Below are 14086 nucleotides of genomic sequence, written 5' to 3' on the forward strand. Positions count from 1 at the left end.
CAGGCTTGAACACGAGTTTAGTAAATTCACATGTACATTAGGGGGAGAGAGAACCTGACATGAACTGCTGGACTTTCTTTAGGATGCAGGAGGAAACTAGGCTATCGTCCTCAGCTCAGAAAAGAAGCCAAGTCTCTTTGATTCAACCGAAAGCGGATTTCCACCTCAAACTCTGGAACAGAAATTACTATTGTAACAAGTAAAATATTGTCTAGACTAAGAAAACAGGAAAACATATGAACAAGGTGTCAATGTAAACAAGAAGTACAATTCACCTTCCTTCGGAAAAAAAGTGAAAAGCAGTCAGAGAAAAGCAAAGTGTAGCTTAGTGTAGCAAGTGAAGGCTTACTGGAAACTGGTCCAGCGTCTGACCTTATGTCCTACTGGGTGGAGAGGAACTTTAAAAGGATTTCCACACAAGACATATAAATGACCATATAGTTGTGGTGTTCAACATACGGTTATGAACTTTCCTGTTTTCTTAGGCTTTAGTCACACAGTGTTGGGAGTTTCATTAGTATCCCCCACTCTAGATTCTGTAGAAAATGTCAAACACGCTCCTATGTCCCCCTTATACACTCTGACCACGCCGCCCCCCTAAACCTCCCTTCCGATATAGCTGAGGCGTTTAAGATCTACTATGCTGACCTCTATTCCGTGGACTCGACTAATCCCACTACAGCTAGCCACGACTTTAGGGACCGTATCCGGACCTACATCTCAGAATCAGGGATGCCCAGACTGTGGGGGACAGTGGCGGAGGAGTTGGAGCGACCCATCTCTGCAGGGGAGTTTTTGGTGGCAATTCAGGAATCCAAAACGGGGAGGACGCCAGGCCCGGATGGGTTCACCCTAGCATACTACAAACTATTCCAATCTCAGTTAGCTCCGCACTTCTCCAAGGCCTTTAATGCGGTCTCGGACACGGGAAAAATGCCCCTGGACTCCACACGCGCTCATATTTCGGTGATACCAAAGGAGGGAAAGGATCTCACGCTGTGCAGCTCATACCGTCCCATATCACTGCTAAATGTGGACCTTAAGCTATTTACAAAAATCTTGGCCACTAGACTATCCTCGACCTTGGAGGAGGTCATTCACACTGACCAGGTCGGTTTTATGGCGGGGAGAGAGGCTAGAGACAACACCATACGAGCCAAAGACCTAATTCACAAGGCCAAATCTCTTGATCTACCGTTGCTGCTTTTGTCCACAGATGCGGAAAAAGCATTTGATAGAATAAACTGGTCTTTTATGTGGAAACTCTCACTTGTCTGGGCCTTGGTCACAACTTTATGAATTGGATCTCGGCTCTCTACCGCACCCCGCGGGCACGTGTCAGGGTGAATGGCCTCCTCTCCGATGAATTCACGATTAAGAACGGGACAAGACAAGTTTGTCCCTTATCCCCCCTAATATTTATTTTAGTGCTGGAGCCCTTTCTATGCACGATCCGGCCCATCCGGATGTGGGTGGAGTACCGATCCGTGACACCACTCATAAGGTCTCTGCATATGCGGACGATTTGCTCTTCTATATTACCAACCCTGTGATCTCTCTCCCCTCTCTGATGAGAGAAATGGAAAACTTTGCCCGACTATCTAACTTCAAAGTTAATTTCACTAAGTCCGAGGCCTTAAATATCGGCCTCTCAGAGACAGTGGTGTCCGGTCTTCAGGGCTCCTTCCGCTTTCGGTGGGCTCTAGAGGCGATCCGATATTTGGGGATACGCCTTCCGTCCGACCTGCGTAAACTTTACTCACTGAATTTCCCTCCTTTGCTGTCCCAAATACAGTCTCAGTGCGAGGTGTGGTCCAGGGGCTACTTTTCGTGGTTTGGGAGATGTGCCATACTAAAGATGACCATATTACCCAAATTTTTGTATCGGTTTCAATGCGTCCCCACTAGAATTCCGATCTCATTTTTCAAAGCGGTTACATCTATGCAGGTCAAGTTTGTCTGGAACAACAAACCAGCCCGCTTGAGGCGTACCATCCTTTGTGGACCTAAGTCTCAGGGCGGGGTGGGCCTGCCGGATATGAGACTGTCTCATCAGGCCTCTCTCCTGACGAGGGTGGTGGACTGGTGCAGACATGGTGATATGAAGCCATGGGTGACGGTGGAACAGTCCTGCACGAATGTTCCCTTGTCTTGCCTACCGTGGTTGCACCCGTCCAGCGTCCCTGCCTTGCGCTCACACCCTACTGTTGGCCCGACCATTCTAACTTGTGCGGGGGTAGTCAGCCGCTCTCACATGCTCCCTCATAGGTCTCCTTGTTTTCCGATCCTGGGGAACCCCTCTTTCCCCTCGAGTCTCACTGACCCAGTGTTCAGGGCCTGGATAAAAGGCGGGTAGGTTCAGAATGTCCTTTTTCCGTGAAGGGTCTGGGTGGGTCTCGACCTCCAGGTTGGGTGGGATTACGGAGCCTGTCTCTCTAGGCCCGTGGAGAGTTACTCAGATTAGACATTTTTTGAACTCTCTGCCCCTACCGACCTCCTATGCCTCCGCTGCCACAACCTTTGAAGAATTATGCTTGGAAGGGGGGGATCTTGAGACATACCCTTTCGAGCATATATGCCTTGCTGATCTCCCCCCCCGGACTTACCGCCCCCCGAGTTCCTTTTGAAGTGGGAGGAGGACTTAGGGGTGACATTATCCTCGGGTCAGAGGGACCGGGTCCTTACCTTAGTCCACAAGTCGTCCATGTGTACAGGCTATCAGGAAGCTGGCTATAAAATACTTACCAGATGGTATAGAGTGCCTATAAGGCTTCATTCTATTTGGCCGGATGTGGATCCGATGTGCTGGAGGTTCGGAACTTCTGAGGGTACACATCTGCACATTTTTTGGACATGTCCCGTGCTGGCTCCTTTCTGGGATGAAGTGCGGAGGATCATTGTGACTCCCGCCCTGTTCTTGTTACACCATTGCCCACTCCCGATAAGGCTCTACAAGAAGTCATTGCTAAAATTCCTGGTGATGGCAGCGAGAGTATGTATTCCATTATGTTGGAAGAAGGACTCCCCCCCCCCCCCCACCACCACCACCACCACTTACACTCTGGATTTCTAAGGTCAATGACCTACTGTATATGGAGGACCTGACTTCCTCCCTCCATGAATCTAACGCGAAGTTCACCTCCACATGGTTCCCTTGGATGGAATTCAAAAGTACCCCGGAATATCTTGCCTTGGTGAGTGGGCTAGACCCGGCCTAAATCCTATCTGCTGGCCCGGCGGTGGTATAGCGGTGGCGGCTGTCGCTAATGTCCCTTAAACCCTTCCCCCTACCCTCCCCCCCCTCCTCTTACTGCCTCCCTCTTTACTTATCTACCTTACTCTGTTTCTTTCTTATTCTACTTTACCTATTCTCTTCTCCTCCGTCTTTTTAAAGGCAAAGGTAGGTTCCCCCTGAGGGGGACCCTTATCTCCTCACAATAAAACCATCGAGGTTACGGAGGGGGGCAGCCGCCATTCTCGGCTCTTTCGTAAGCGAATATTTTGGGTTAGGCTGAGTTGCTAACTTCCAGGTAGTTATTGTTCTTACTTCTGCCTATTCGTTTCCCTTCTCTAACTGTTCCATAAGTGTGTGGGAAGGAGCGGAGCAGTGTGGTCTGTTCCTTTCCTTTTTGTGACCTCAAAATAAAGAATTTAAAAAAAAAGAAAAATGGCAAACAAAATAGTGCAGTATGCAGGGATTTTGTTCAGTAAAATGCTGGACACCATGAGAGAAACCAGATGGACCCCAGTGAAAAAAAGTGAACTGGGTTTGTCCGCACAATATTTTACTTGTTACAGCAGCATTTTCTGTTTAAGGGATGCTCTTAAATGTAAATAGGAAAACTCTCAACCTCAGATTATGCTTTCCTCATTTGTTTTGGATGTTACAATAGTGTCCCACACTCCGAAGGCACATGTGGAAACATAGCCTAAGAGAGAAGCACTGATGTGACAGCCCATAAGCCACAAGAAGCTAACAATGCAAATTTATAGTGTTCCATTACAAAGAAGGTCCCAGCCTGGGCAGATCACAACTTTTATTAAACATATGGTCCCAGATTTATCAAAGGGTGTAAAATAAACACTTGTATAAACTGCCCACAGCAACCAATCACGGCTCGGCTTTCATGTTAAAGCTGAGCTGCGATTGGTTGCTGTGGGCAGTTTACACCAGTCTATATATTTTACACCCTTTAAAGATAGTAATAATATTTATTAAAATAAAACCAACAGATTCCACAGAACCCTATGGTTCTCTAACAACAAATATGCTTTGACATCATTTTAAAGAGTTGTTACACAGGGCGGGGGGACTTCTATCTTCACAGTTCTACCTTCCCCACACAATCCTGTCGCTTCATCCAAAAGGGCAGCACATGGTGGGACACTTCTGGATTCTCTGACTGGGTGGGCAACTTCATGTGACAACCCCAAGTATAGGTAGTGCTGCACACTGGAACAGTGCTCTGTGACAGCAGCAGTGAAGCAGGGAAGGTAAGTATAGGATATTGTTTTGCTTTCTTTACCACCTCCGTGCGCCTATTTTTACAAAACAACAAAGAAAAAAGAAAGAAAAAAAAAAAAGCTTTGCCCGAAAGTATTACCCTTTCTGCTAAATATTGGGGAAAAGCGTTGTCAGAGAAACTAGACATGAAGCGCATTGTATGTTTTTCTTGTATTTACAATGCGATCATAAAACTTAAAATAAGCATAGCTCAGATTAAAGTGAATAAGAATGTGACAAATTCCCACAAAACAAACCATGTCCGTAGCTCAACTATATCTCATGGACAGGAGACCAGTATATCAAAAGCTATTCCTTTGCATGTAGAGTCAGTAAAATTATTGTTCATCTTCACCAAGCAGAAACATAAGATGACTTGTGTTCAATATGCTAATGATTAAGGCAAAGCAATTACTCGGCAATTAAGGCCTCAATGTACAATAAACACAGATTTATTCTCAGGCCTACCAATACAAGGTGGAGGCAAGAGGAAGGATGGTAACATTGCTGAGCCCTCCCTGCCTGGGACAGTTCATACAGGAAAAGAGCTGAGAGTTTTCCGCAGAATGACTAGCTCACTTGTTTTGGAGTCAGACAATGAAAAATCTATGACAGATATGTCATCAGCGACTCTGCTCTCCTCAGACAGGACAATGAATTGTTACTAATTACCGGGCCCTTCACTGGTGGCTGCTCTTTGTCTGCTGCCTACAAGCGTCTGAACCAAGACAGGGTCTGGAAGGAGCATTATTTTCTGTTCTGCTTCTCAGCTAAGCAACTTTCACATACAACCAGCCAACTCCAGAATCAGTGCAACTATCTGAGAGAAAATCTGCAATCTAGGAACAAGATATGCTGTCAAAACATAAAACGCTGTGTTTTGCGCTTGTGTCTATGGCATTACTTGTTTGTGATAAATCTTGTTTACCATCGCTCAGAAATTATTAGATAGAATAGAGAATTCTTCTACATGCCTACAGACAACTAGCCAAAAGGTGGCCATAAACTTTAGACAACGGTCAGCAAAGCAAACTGATAACTACAGTATTCCTATCCCCAATACACATGACTACCAGACTCAGCCAAAACTGCAAATGTTCTCAACTAAGGGAAGGAAACCAAGCCATTGCAAGTCACCTCTGGCAGCTGTCTGTGAAACAAGTCAGACGTGTTTTATTTCAGTCTTCCTTTCCTCATACACGTAAGGACACCCGGATATACCTATTAGACAGTCTGCTTGGCCTGGTGAACTGTATACTAGCTTGTATTTAACCTTCACAATATAAGTATATTTTAGACTCAGCTCATTCTGAAGAACAAAGATCTATGATTTTAATACTGACAATTTTACAATGTCAACAAACCTATTCGATAGTAGAATTACCCAAAACCTTCCATGATGATGGGGTCATTCAGTTCTCACTAACCATACTGCTAAAAGGTCAATGAGTAACGGCTGTGAGATCCTGGAGTCATGTGACTGGCAGTAGTTTCCCTTAAAGCTATTGTTGGCTTAACACTAAATGAGACATTCACGATTTCTGAATGCATACATCACTGTTTCTCTTCTGCTGACACAGCCAAATAAAATAATTCTATTTAATTAGCATCCATCAGAGGCTCTGCTAATCCTTTCACAGATACAACAGGCCGATAGTGAAGAACGAAATGCAATCAAAGCCCCTTTCTCCAGCAGATAATCAGCGCTGGGCTGCTGACATGCTTCCATTTCTTAGAAAGTTTAGAATGTGGTCTCATTCCTGGGAATTATCAGGTCAAGACCAGAAAGCCTCAAACAGAGGGCTGAAAAGATTAGTTCATTAGACTTCACAGTAACACAATGTTCTTTTTACAAACTCTAAGGCCAACATTTAGATTAAAGTCACTACAGTCAAAAGAGACTAACTGGGATAATTGAAGAATTGTAAAGTCAACATCAACAGCATAAAACGGAATTCAACAAATGTAAAAATAATTAAGCATAAGAATGAGGTTACATGTTACAATGGAAAGGGTTTCTATGGCTTGGATTACACATCTTTAGTAGTGAAAGGGCTTATTTGTTAGTGGAGCAATCCTTTGTGGGCCAACAGTATGTGCTTTCTAACCTTTAGAAAGGTAAAGTTGTATGTGATGTCTAATAGGCTGGGTACTACAGATTAGCCCATAGCAGGGACCAGAAAAAACCCCCAGATACAAAACAAAATTACACATTTTAATTTGTGTGGTTAAAAGGAAATGCATGTTATAGAGCAGGAGGAGATTCCAGATTGATATATGGTTTTGAAGGAAAAGAAAAAGAAGAAAGTCTCAGTTTAGTTGTAGGCTTAGTGGTCAGAATGAAAACGGCAATATTTAAGTTTGATTTTAAAAATACAGACTGTGAAATGGAAAATTTGAAAAACCATAACAAAAAATTCTTAAAAATATGTTTAACATAAAAACTTGGTTTAAACAATCATTTTTTATTCTTTTTACACTGAAGTTAACAGTGTAAAGCAAATTTCCTCAAAAAGAAAAAGCCTTTCGGAAGACCTTTTAAATACGTACATTTGGTTAAAAAACAGCTGAATGCAAGCAATTATTTTCCCCATAAACACCAGCTGCAGGGAAATGATCAAATCCCAGGAAATTATGAAATGACCACTCTGTTGGGTCATTTCCCCGAAGAAAGTCAGGGATTTGATCAAATCCCTGAACAGTTTCAGCGAAGACTGGTGCCTGGTTCAATGCACATATGGGCCTCCTGCTCCCCATCCTTGAACCAGCCACCAGGCTTGAGGCTTGTTCAATTACTCACCACAGCCAGTGTCCAGACGGCAAGGGGGAAGGTGCGGGATCTGGTGGGAGGCTGCAGCATTCAAGTACATATATACAAATAAATGTATTTTATTTATAGGGGATCATTAATAAAGGGGGGATGTGGAATGTGTATATTTATATTTATTTTATTTATTATGTATTTATTTATTTAATTTATTGTAATTATTTCTGTATGTATGTATGTATGTATGTGTTTAGTGTATTTTTTTTACTTTCACTTTTTCACATATATAATGCATTACAGCACATGATCAATGCTGTAATGCATTATATATTAAATGATCTGTCAGGGGCCTGATCATTAGAATTCATAGCAGCCCAAACGCACTGAGAAGCACCTGGGTTGCTATGGTTACCCTCCGGGTTCGCTGGGAGAGGGAGCACAGGGAGAGGGGGGCGCCCACAGAGGGAGAGGGAGCCAGCTGGGGAGGGGGAGCACGGGGAAGGGGGGGGCACCTACAGAGGGAGAGCGCGGGCTGGGGAGGGAGAGCACGGGAAGGAGGGAGCGCAGGGTCGGCTCCGGAAGGGAGCAGTGCCTGGGAGGAGCACAGCAGCGGCACAGCATTTGCAGCTGCCTCCTCCCAGCACCCGATTGGCGAGAGGAAGCAGATCTCCCCATAGACGATGCGGTCGCACCGACCGCGGTGTCTATGGGGTTACCTGCGCGGGAGGAGGACGGCTCCTCTCTGGGCAGTGGCAGCAGGAGGAGGCTGTGTGACACAGCCTCCTCCTGCTGCCTGATCTCAGCCAGGCACAGTGGTGGGAGGCAGGGAGAGCATGATGCAGAATGGCACCGCTTTTCATGACGTCCCTGGACGTCATATTGGAGGAAGGGGTTAAGTCTATGGACTTCTGCAGCCTTATGAGGAGGGCAAGGGATTCCATAAACCTATTATAAAATTCATTTCCTACAATGAACCTGGAAAACAAACGCTTCGCTCATTCCAGTGACCAGTCAGGGTGTAAGTGTTCATCAGACCCCGATCGACCAAAACTGTGGACATGTCTCTATAATATGTCAAAATTATGTTAAATGACAAACTTTAAAAATGGCATTTTCATTTGAGATTTTAGGCTCCCAGAGCATTGTGCATGGAGGTCAGTTTCAGCAGAAAGGCTGAATAAGACTCACCCAGTTATTGCACAATGCTTTTTGACAACTTCAAACCACTGTACATACCTAGCATTTCTAGGTACACAAGATAAGATTTAATAAAGTGTATCTGACGCCTGAGAAGTACACCCTTGCAGATTATGCCAAGGAGCTGTGAAAGTGACGTGTTAGAAAAATTAATAACCTTTTTAGGTCTACGGGAGAAGAATATCTATATGCTGGCAGCATTGTCATAAAGGACATTAAGGGTGCGTTCACACGTCCAGTATTTGCAGCAGATTTGATGGCGCAGATTTGAAGCTACAGATTTGCTTTGAATCTGCAACTTCAAATCTGCGCCATCAAATCTGCTGCAGATCCTGTACCCTAAAGTAAAATGTTAGTTGCCATTAATAAAAGTTAAAATTATTTCTGAAGCACTATGATGTCTCTGTAAATCATAGAGGTTACACATGCTTTAAAGTAATATAACTTACCTTGACTGCCTCTTCCAGACTCTCTCGCATCTTCTTTAGCTCTTTCTCATATTGCTCTTTCAGTTTATCAATCTCCTGATCATGGCTTGATACTTCTTCCTTAAGGGCTCCCTTTAAGGCTGTAAGCTCACGTTCTCTCTTCTTTAACAGGTCTTCTTGTTCTTCTCTGGCCAACAACAGTTCTTCAACTCCTTGTTTCATGTGCATAAGTTCCTAAAATAAAAGTTCATATTTAGCAAACACATTGAAAATAAAGCTTTATACAACTGTGTATGGCAGTGTCAGAACAGTACCACGAACATTTAAACTGTTTTGGAGCTCCCAGCATCATAATGATAATGTCAAGAGTTTTCATAATCTATTCCGTTGCATATCATCCGTGTATACGGACTGTGCATGGAAAGTGGGAATAAGGCACAAGACTGCCTAGAAAACAGGGATGCAGCTAGAGGCTGTATCCAGGTTTTCCAGGACTCCCTAGAGCTGCATGGAACTTCTTCAGCCACCGGTAATCAAATGCAGAGCGTGCTCGAGGTTCGCTCATCTCATTGTCACATAAGAAATACTAATGAAGTAGAGGCAGTAGAATTAGTTCATTTACCAAAACAAGAAAGCATTGAAATAAAGTGTATATTGCATCATTTGCTTTTAAACCAGAACAAAAAACATATAATCGAAAACATAATTCATTTTTTTATGATTTATGATGTTTTTACGTTATTCATTTGATCCATTAAAACACAGACTTGTAAGTTGATAGCACATACAATATTATCCTAACTATGAATGCAATGTCTTAGAGCTGACCTGTATCAAAGCTTCTCTCTCCCCATCATCATCATCATCAACAGATCGCTTTGCATTATCCAATTCATCATGCATTTCTGACAGCTGCTCCTGTAGGTCTCTGATCTCAGTCTGATACTGCTCTTGCTCCATCTTCAGCTCAAACAATCTGTCAGGGAGAAATTCAAGCACTCATCAAGTAAACAAACACTTGCTGTTATAAGTGTCCCGAGACCACATCAGAAAACTGCTTAGCATGGGAGCTCAAATTTATGGATGGTAGAGTACTCGCTAAACTGTGGGCGACATTGAAATGAATTCCTACTTTAAAGAAAACCTATGGCTTCCAGCAATGATGAGTGACATTAGAGAAGAGAGCAAAGCATCCTGTCACCTTACCTAAAAACTCAACCCACAAGTAGTAAAAGTACAGTAAAAGTATTGCAGAAAATGTTCTCCTCTATAGTAGATCTAAGTAGTTTTCTCAGATTAGTCTACCTATTCTGGTCTTCACGGATTCCAGACTATCAAACTTTTTTTTATATACTAAAGATTATTGCCTGCTGGATTAAAGGAAACCTGTCACATGGAAAATGCTATCTGAACTTCAGGCAGCTTGCAATAGAGGAGGACTTTCTGAGTAGATTATTATAAATTTTAGGGGGAAAGGATTTACCAGAACCTATAATTCACTTAAATCCCTGCTCATTCTAGGCTTAGGGGCCCAGGGGGTGGCCCTAATGAGCGACTGAAAGCTTTTTCCATATCAGTGCATATACAGAACTGTAGTCACAGACAAGGACTGCCTATAAGACTCCTAGGCCTAGAACTAAGAGGATTTTAGGTAACTGAGTTATGAGTTAACCTGAATTTTCTTTTTGCCACAAAATTATACATTAATCTGCTCAAACCTTCCTGCTTCATAGCATGATCCTGGCAGATCAAATGACATGTTAAAACATATCAGGTTCTCTTTAAAGATTTTTTAAATAAGTTTGCTACTGACAGCACTCAAACCTTTTGGATTGCAAACCAGAAAATGCTTGAACCTCAAGCAACATTGCTATAAGCTATAAGTATTGAGAAGAGTGACTTTTACCCCAGTTCACCCCCGAAACAATAGTAGTAAGGAGTTCAAGGTATTTGGCCTATCCTCTCGTAAAAGAAATAATCTGAATTATTTACATTTTTCTCAATCATTTATCTTTTCGCTTGTTTTCTGGGACACTTACATGTCGTCCTGGTGGCCTTTTTACTATTAATCTGCTATAATGAAAGTATTATATTGATTCATTTCCCACACAGTATATTTGCTCAGTTTTCTGGTCAGTATTTTGCAACCAAAACCAGAAGTGGATTGAAAACACAGAAAGGCTATGCTCACACACTGCTGAAATTGAGTGGATGGCCGTCATTTAATGTGAAATAACGGCCTACACTTCAAAACAATGAACGTTATTCAAAATACGGAAGAGATGCAGTTTATTTCCAATTGGTATTTTCTCTGTTTATTTTTCAATTATTGATCAATAAGTATTAATGCAAAATACTATTCTAAATACTGATCAAATAATTTATATTGCTGAACTGGCCAAGTACGGCCGATAATCTTTTGGTGAAATATGGCCTTTACACGTGCCAACATATACCTCAGGCTTTCCAAATGTGTAAATAAATATCAGGTTGAACAACAAGGACATATACCAACATGCTACCAATGTTAAAAACAAATAGAAGTATGAAAAAAGTGAAAACTACACTTTGTATAATATTTGCTTGACATAAGAGTTATTATGACAACCCCAGACAGTATGAAATGTGGTTAAACAATAAAAGATTAACCTAAACATACTCTTCTAGATGTTTTCTTAATTCTTTCTCACTCTCTCCTAGTTTCCCACGAAGAACTAAATTCTCCTCCATGCTGCGTTCAAGTTGTTCTTGAATGTCTTTAAGATTTGCCTTTGTCTTAGTCTTCTCTTCCTTGTTGCTTTCCTGATTCTTGGTCCATAGAACAAAAACACATTGCTAGAATACAAGTACAGCTACAAGTACAGCATGTATCAACCCCAAAAGGTGCACATATAATATATCCTCACTTTAGTAACTGAACACTGCCTGGGTAACCCCAAAATAAGGAGACCTTATATTTATTGCAGGATTTTAAGATGGCAATCTGCAGCTAGATTACTTTTTGAGGTAAAGTATTTGTGCCACATTTGTACTGAAGTGCTGCAAATAATGGATGCTATTTTTTGTAATATATTCACATTTGAGAGTGGTGGTGCAGCACCATGATAGAAGCGGGACTGGCAAGTTGTTACTGGATAGGGAAAGCTGCAGATTAAAAGGAAGCATACTGTACCACTATGGGATGGGATATCCAAATACAAGCACGGGATAATGCAACCATGTGACATTACGCTACTATGGATCCCACTGATCACCGAGGCCTAATGAATAGAATGAATCAGTGATGGAAGGATGGTGGAAGACCTACTGTGGAATTGTAAAAAACTGCTAACTGGATGTCCCTATTCCCCAGTCAGTTATTGTGTATGGTAGAATAGAATACACAAATGGTTCAGTACCTTAATCTGTTCATCGAGTTGCCTCTGGAGGGTGGAAACCTTCTTTTCAAGTTCATTTTTCTGATCAGACAAAACCTTGATTTCTGCTGTTGGGTCTGGAGCCTGTAAGAACAAGAAAACAAAGGTAAGGACAAATATGTTTCATTTACAGCATATACATCCCACATTACTATCATGCATAAGGTATTGCTGTGATAAAAAAAATTATAGTAAAGTTTAAATTTACACTGCAGCATAAGGACATATAACACTAATAATAATAAAAACCAAGCACATACATATGAAAAATAGTTGTAAGTACAGAAACAACAAGTACAAAGAACTAAAGAAGTTACACATTGGTATAGATTGAGAGAGAAGCCTGTCTGTGATGAAAAAGGTAAGGGTAGGTGCTATTTCTGGGCAAATAGAAAATGTTGTGTACCACTTGCCATGCAGTTTAACTATACGCACTGTCCGTTTAACGTATACATTTAAAGGAAACGCATGCAAAAACTGATGCTATTGTATGCCATACTGCAGGATCTGTTTTTCTCTGACTTACATTCCAAAATAATTCCTCTGACTTACATTCTAAAATAATTTAACGTAACAAAGACATGGCTGACCACATTTTTTCTGTACGGAAAATTAAACATTCTGAAACAGATAAAATAAAATGCATTTAAAAATGCAGTGTGAACGTAGCCTTACAGAGCACATACTTCCCTGCCTTGCTCCCCAGCTGAGAATTCATTTAGTCCCAGCTGCACTCCTTTTCTGCCAGATTCTGGTGCTGTCCCGCTACCCCACTCAGCTTTGGGATTGGTTATGCAAGAAGTGAGACATCATCAGAAACCAGCAGAACTGAAGGTCAGTACACAAGTTTCCCATTTACTCAGAAGTGCGGGTTGTCAGTGATCAGTGTTTTGTCTGTATGTTGTGTCCAGAAAACCCCTACAGAAAATGCACATGATTTCTTTAAAGGAAAACCTTTCATCACTTTCATACCTGAACCACAAGTCCCTAGCCTTGATCGGTGGCATTCTCCCTGTACCCAAACAGGAATAAGGGAGTACCGCCTTGACGACTTGTGGTTCGGGCAACAAAAAAATAATGTTAAATTTCCCTTTAAGTCCAGTCAAAGCTACAAATTAAAAGATTAGTCAAGCACAGTAGCGTATGCACAAAACTAACATACAATGAAGAGAATGGAAAACAAATGCACATAAAAACTTGATATTACATAACTTTCATTGTACATCTAAAAAAAAAAACCAAACACCTACTGTATAACTTTTGCAGTTTTAAAACTCCTACCCAGGAACAATAGCAGAATTGTCAATTAACAGATTGGTTATTGTTTGTGAGGGTACATAATCATGTGGCTCTGGGCACATGCATCTGACTGCATGTTCTAAGGAGCCTCCAAATTCTGTATTTAATCTGCTCTGGTAGGCAGTCATGAGATCTGGATTAAGAAAATAAATGAGAATGCTTCTATACTTTAAGAAGTCAAACAATTGTGATTCTCATTCTAATTCCAGGCTCAGCTGGTCACAGTTGTGTTCCTGACCCACAGAAAGAAAATAAGAAAAAAAGCCAATTCTAAGAACTTCTGCAGAGTCAATATCGATCTAAATAAATCAATTCCACTGTAGCCAATGTGGTAGGATATAGGGGATAATAAACACTCTTTTCCTACTGTTGTTCAGTACTAAAAGGCACATTGTCAGACTGTAAGTAGGTTAATATTGACCATCCTTTATAAAAGTAAAGTGCCACAACAAGTACTATATAACAGAAGGAAAAC

At 41.8% G+C, this 14086-nt stretch overlaps 1 protein-coding gene across 3 annotated transcripts in view; it reads right to left on the reverse strand.

The window, feature by feature from the left end:
• CGNL1 (cingulin like 1) overlaps positions 1-14086 on the reverse strand; it is an 81863-nt gene that overhangs the window by 40102 nt on the left and 27675 nt on the right. For all 3 annotated transcript variants that reach the window (XM_069982341.1, XM_069982334.1, XM_069982350.1), the window contains exons 5-8: positions 12295-12396; positions 11556-11704; positions 9725-9872; positions 8918-9130 (exon numbers count right to left, since the gene is read on the reverse strand). In XM_069982341.1, the coding sequence (XP_069838442.1) occupies positions 8918-9130; positions 9725-9872; positions 11556-11704; positions 12295-12396 (612 nt within the window). The remainder of the gene's footprint in view (positions 1-8917; positions 9131-9724; positions 9873-11555; positions 11705-12294; positions 12397-14086) is intronic.

Source organism: Dendropsophus ebraccatus, chromosome 1 (assembly GCF_027789765.1).
Source record: "Dendropsophus ebraccatus isolate aDenEbr1 chromosome 1, aDenEbr1.pat, whole genome shotgun sequence".
Taxonomy (NCBI): domain Eukaryota; kingdom Metazoa; phylum Chordata; class Amphibia; order Anura; family Hylidae; genus Dendropsophus; species Dendropsophus ebraccatus.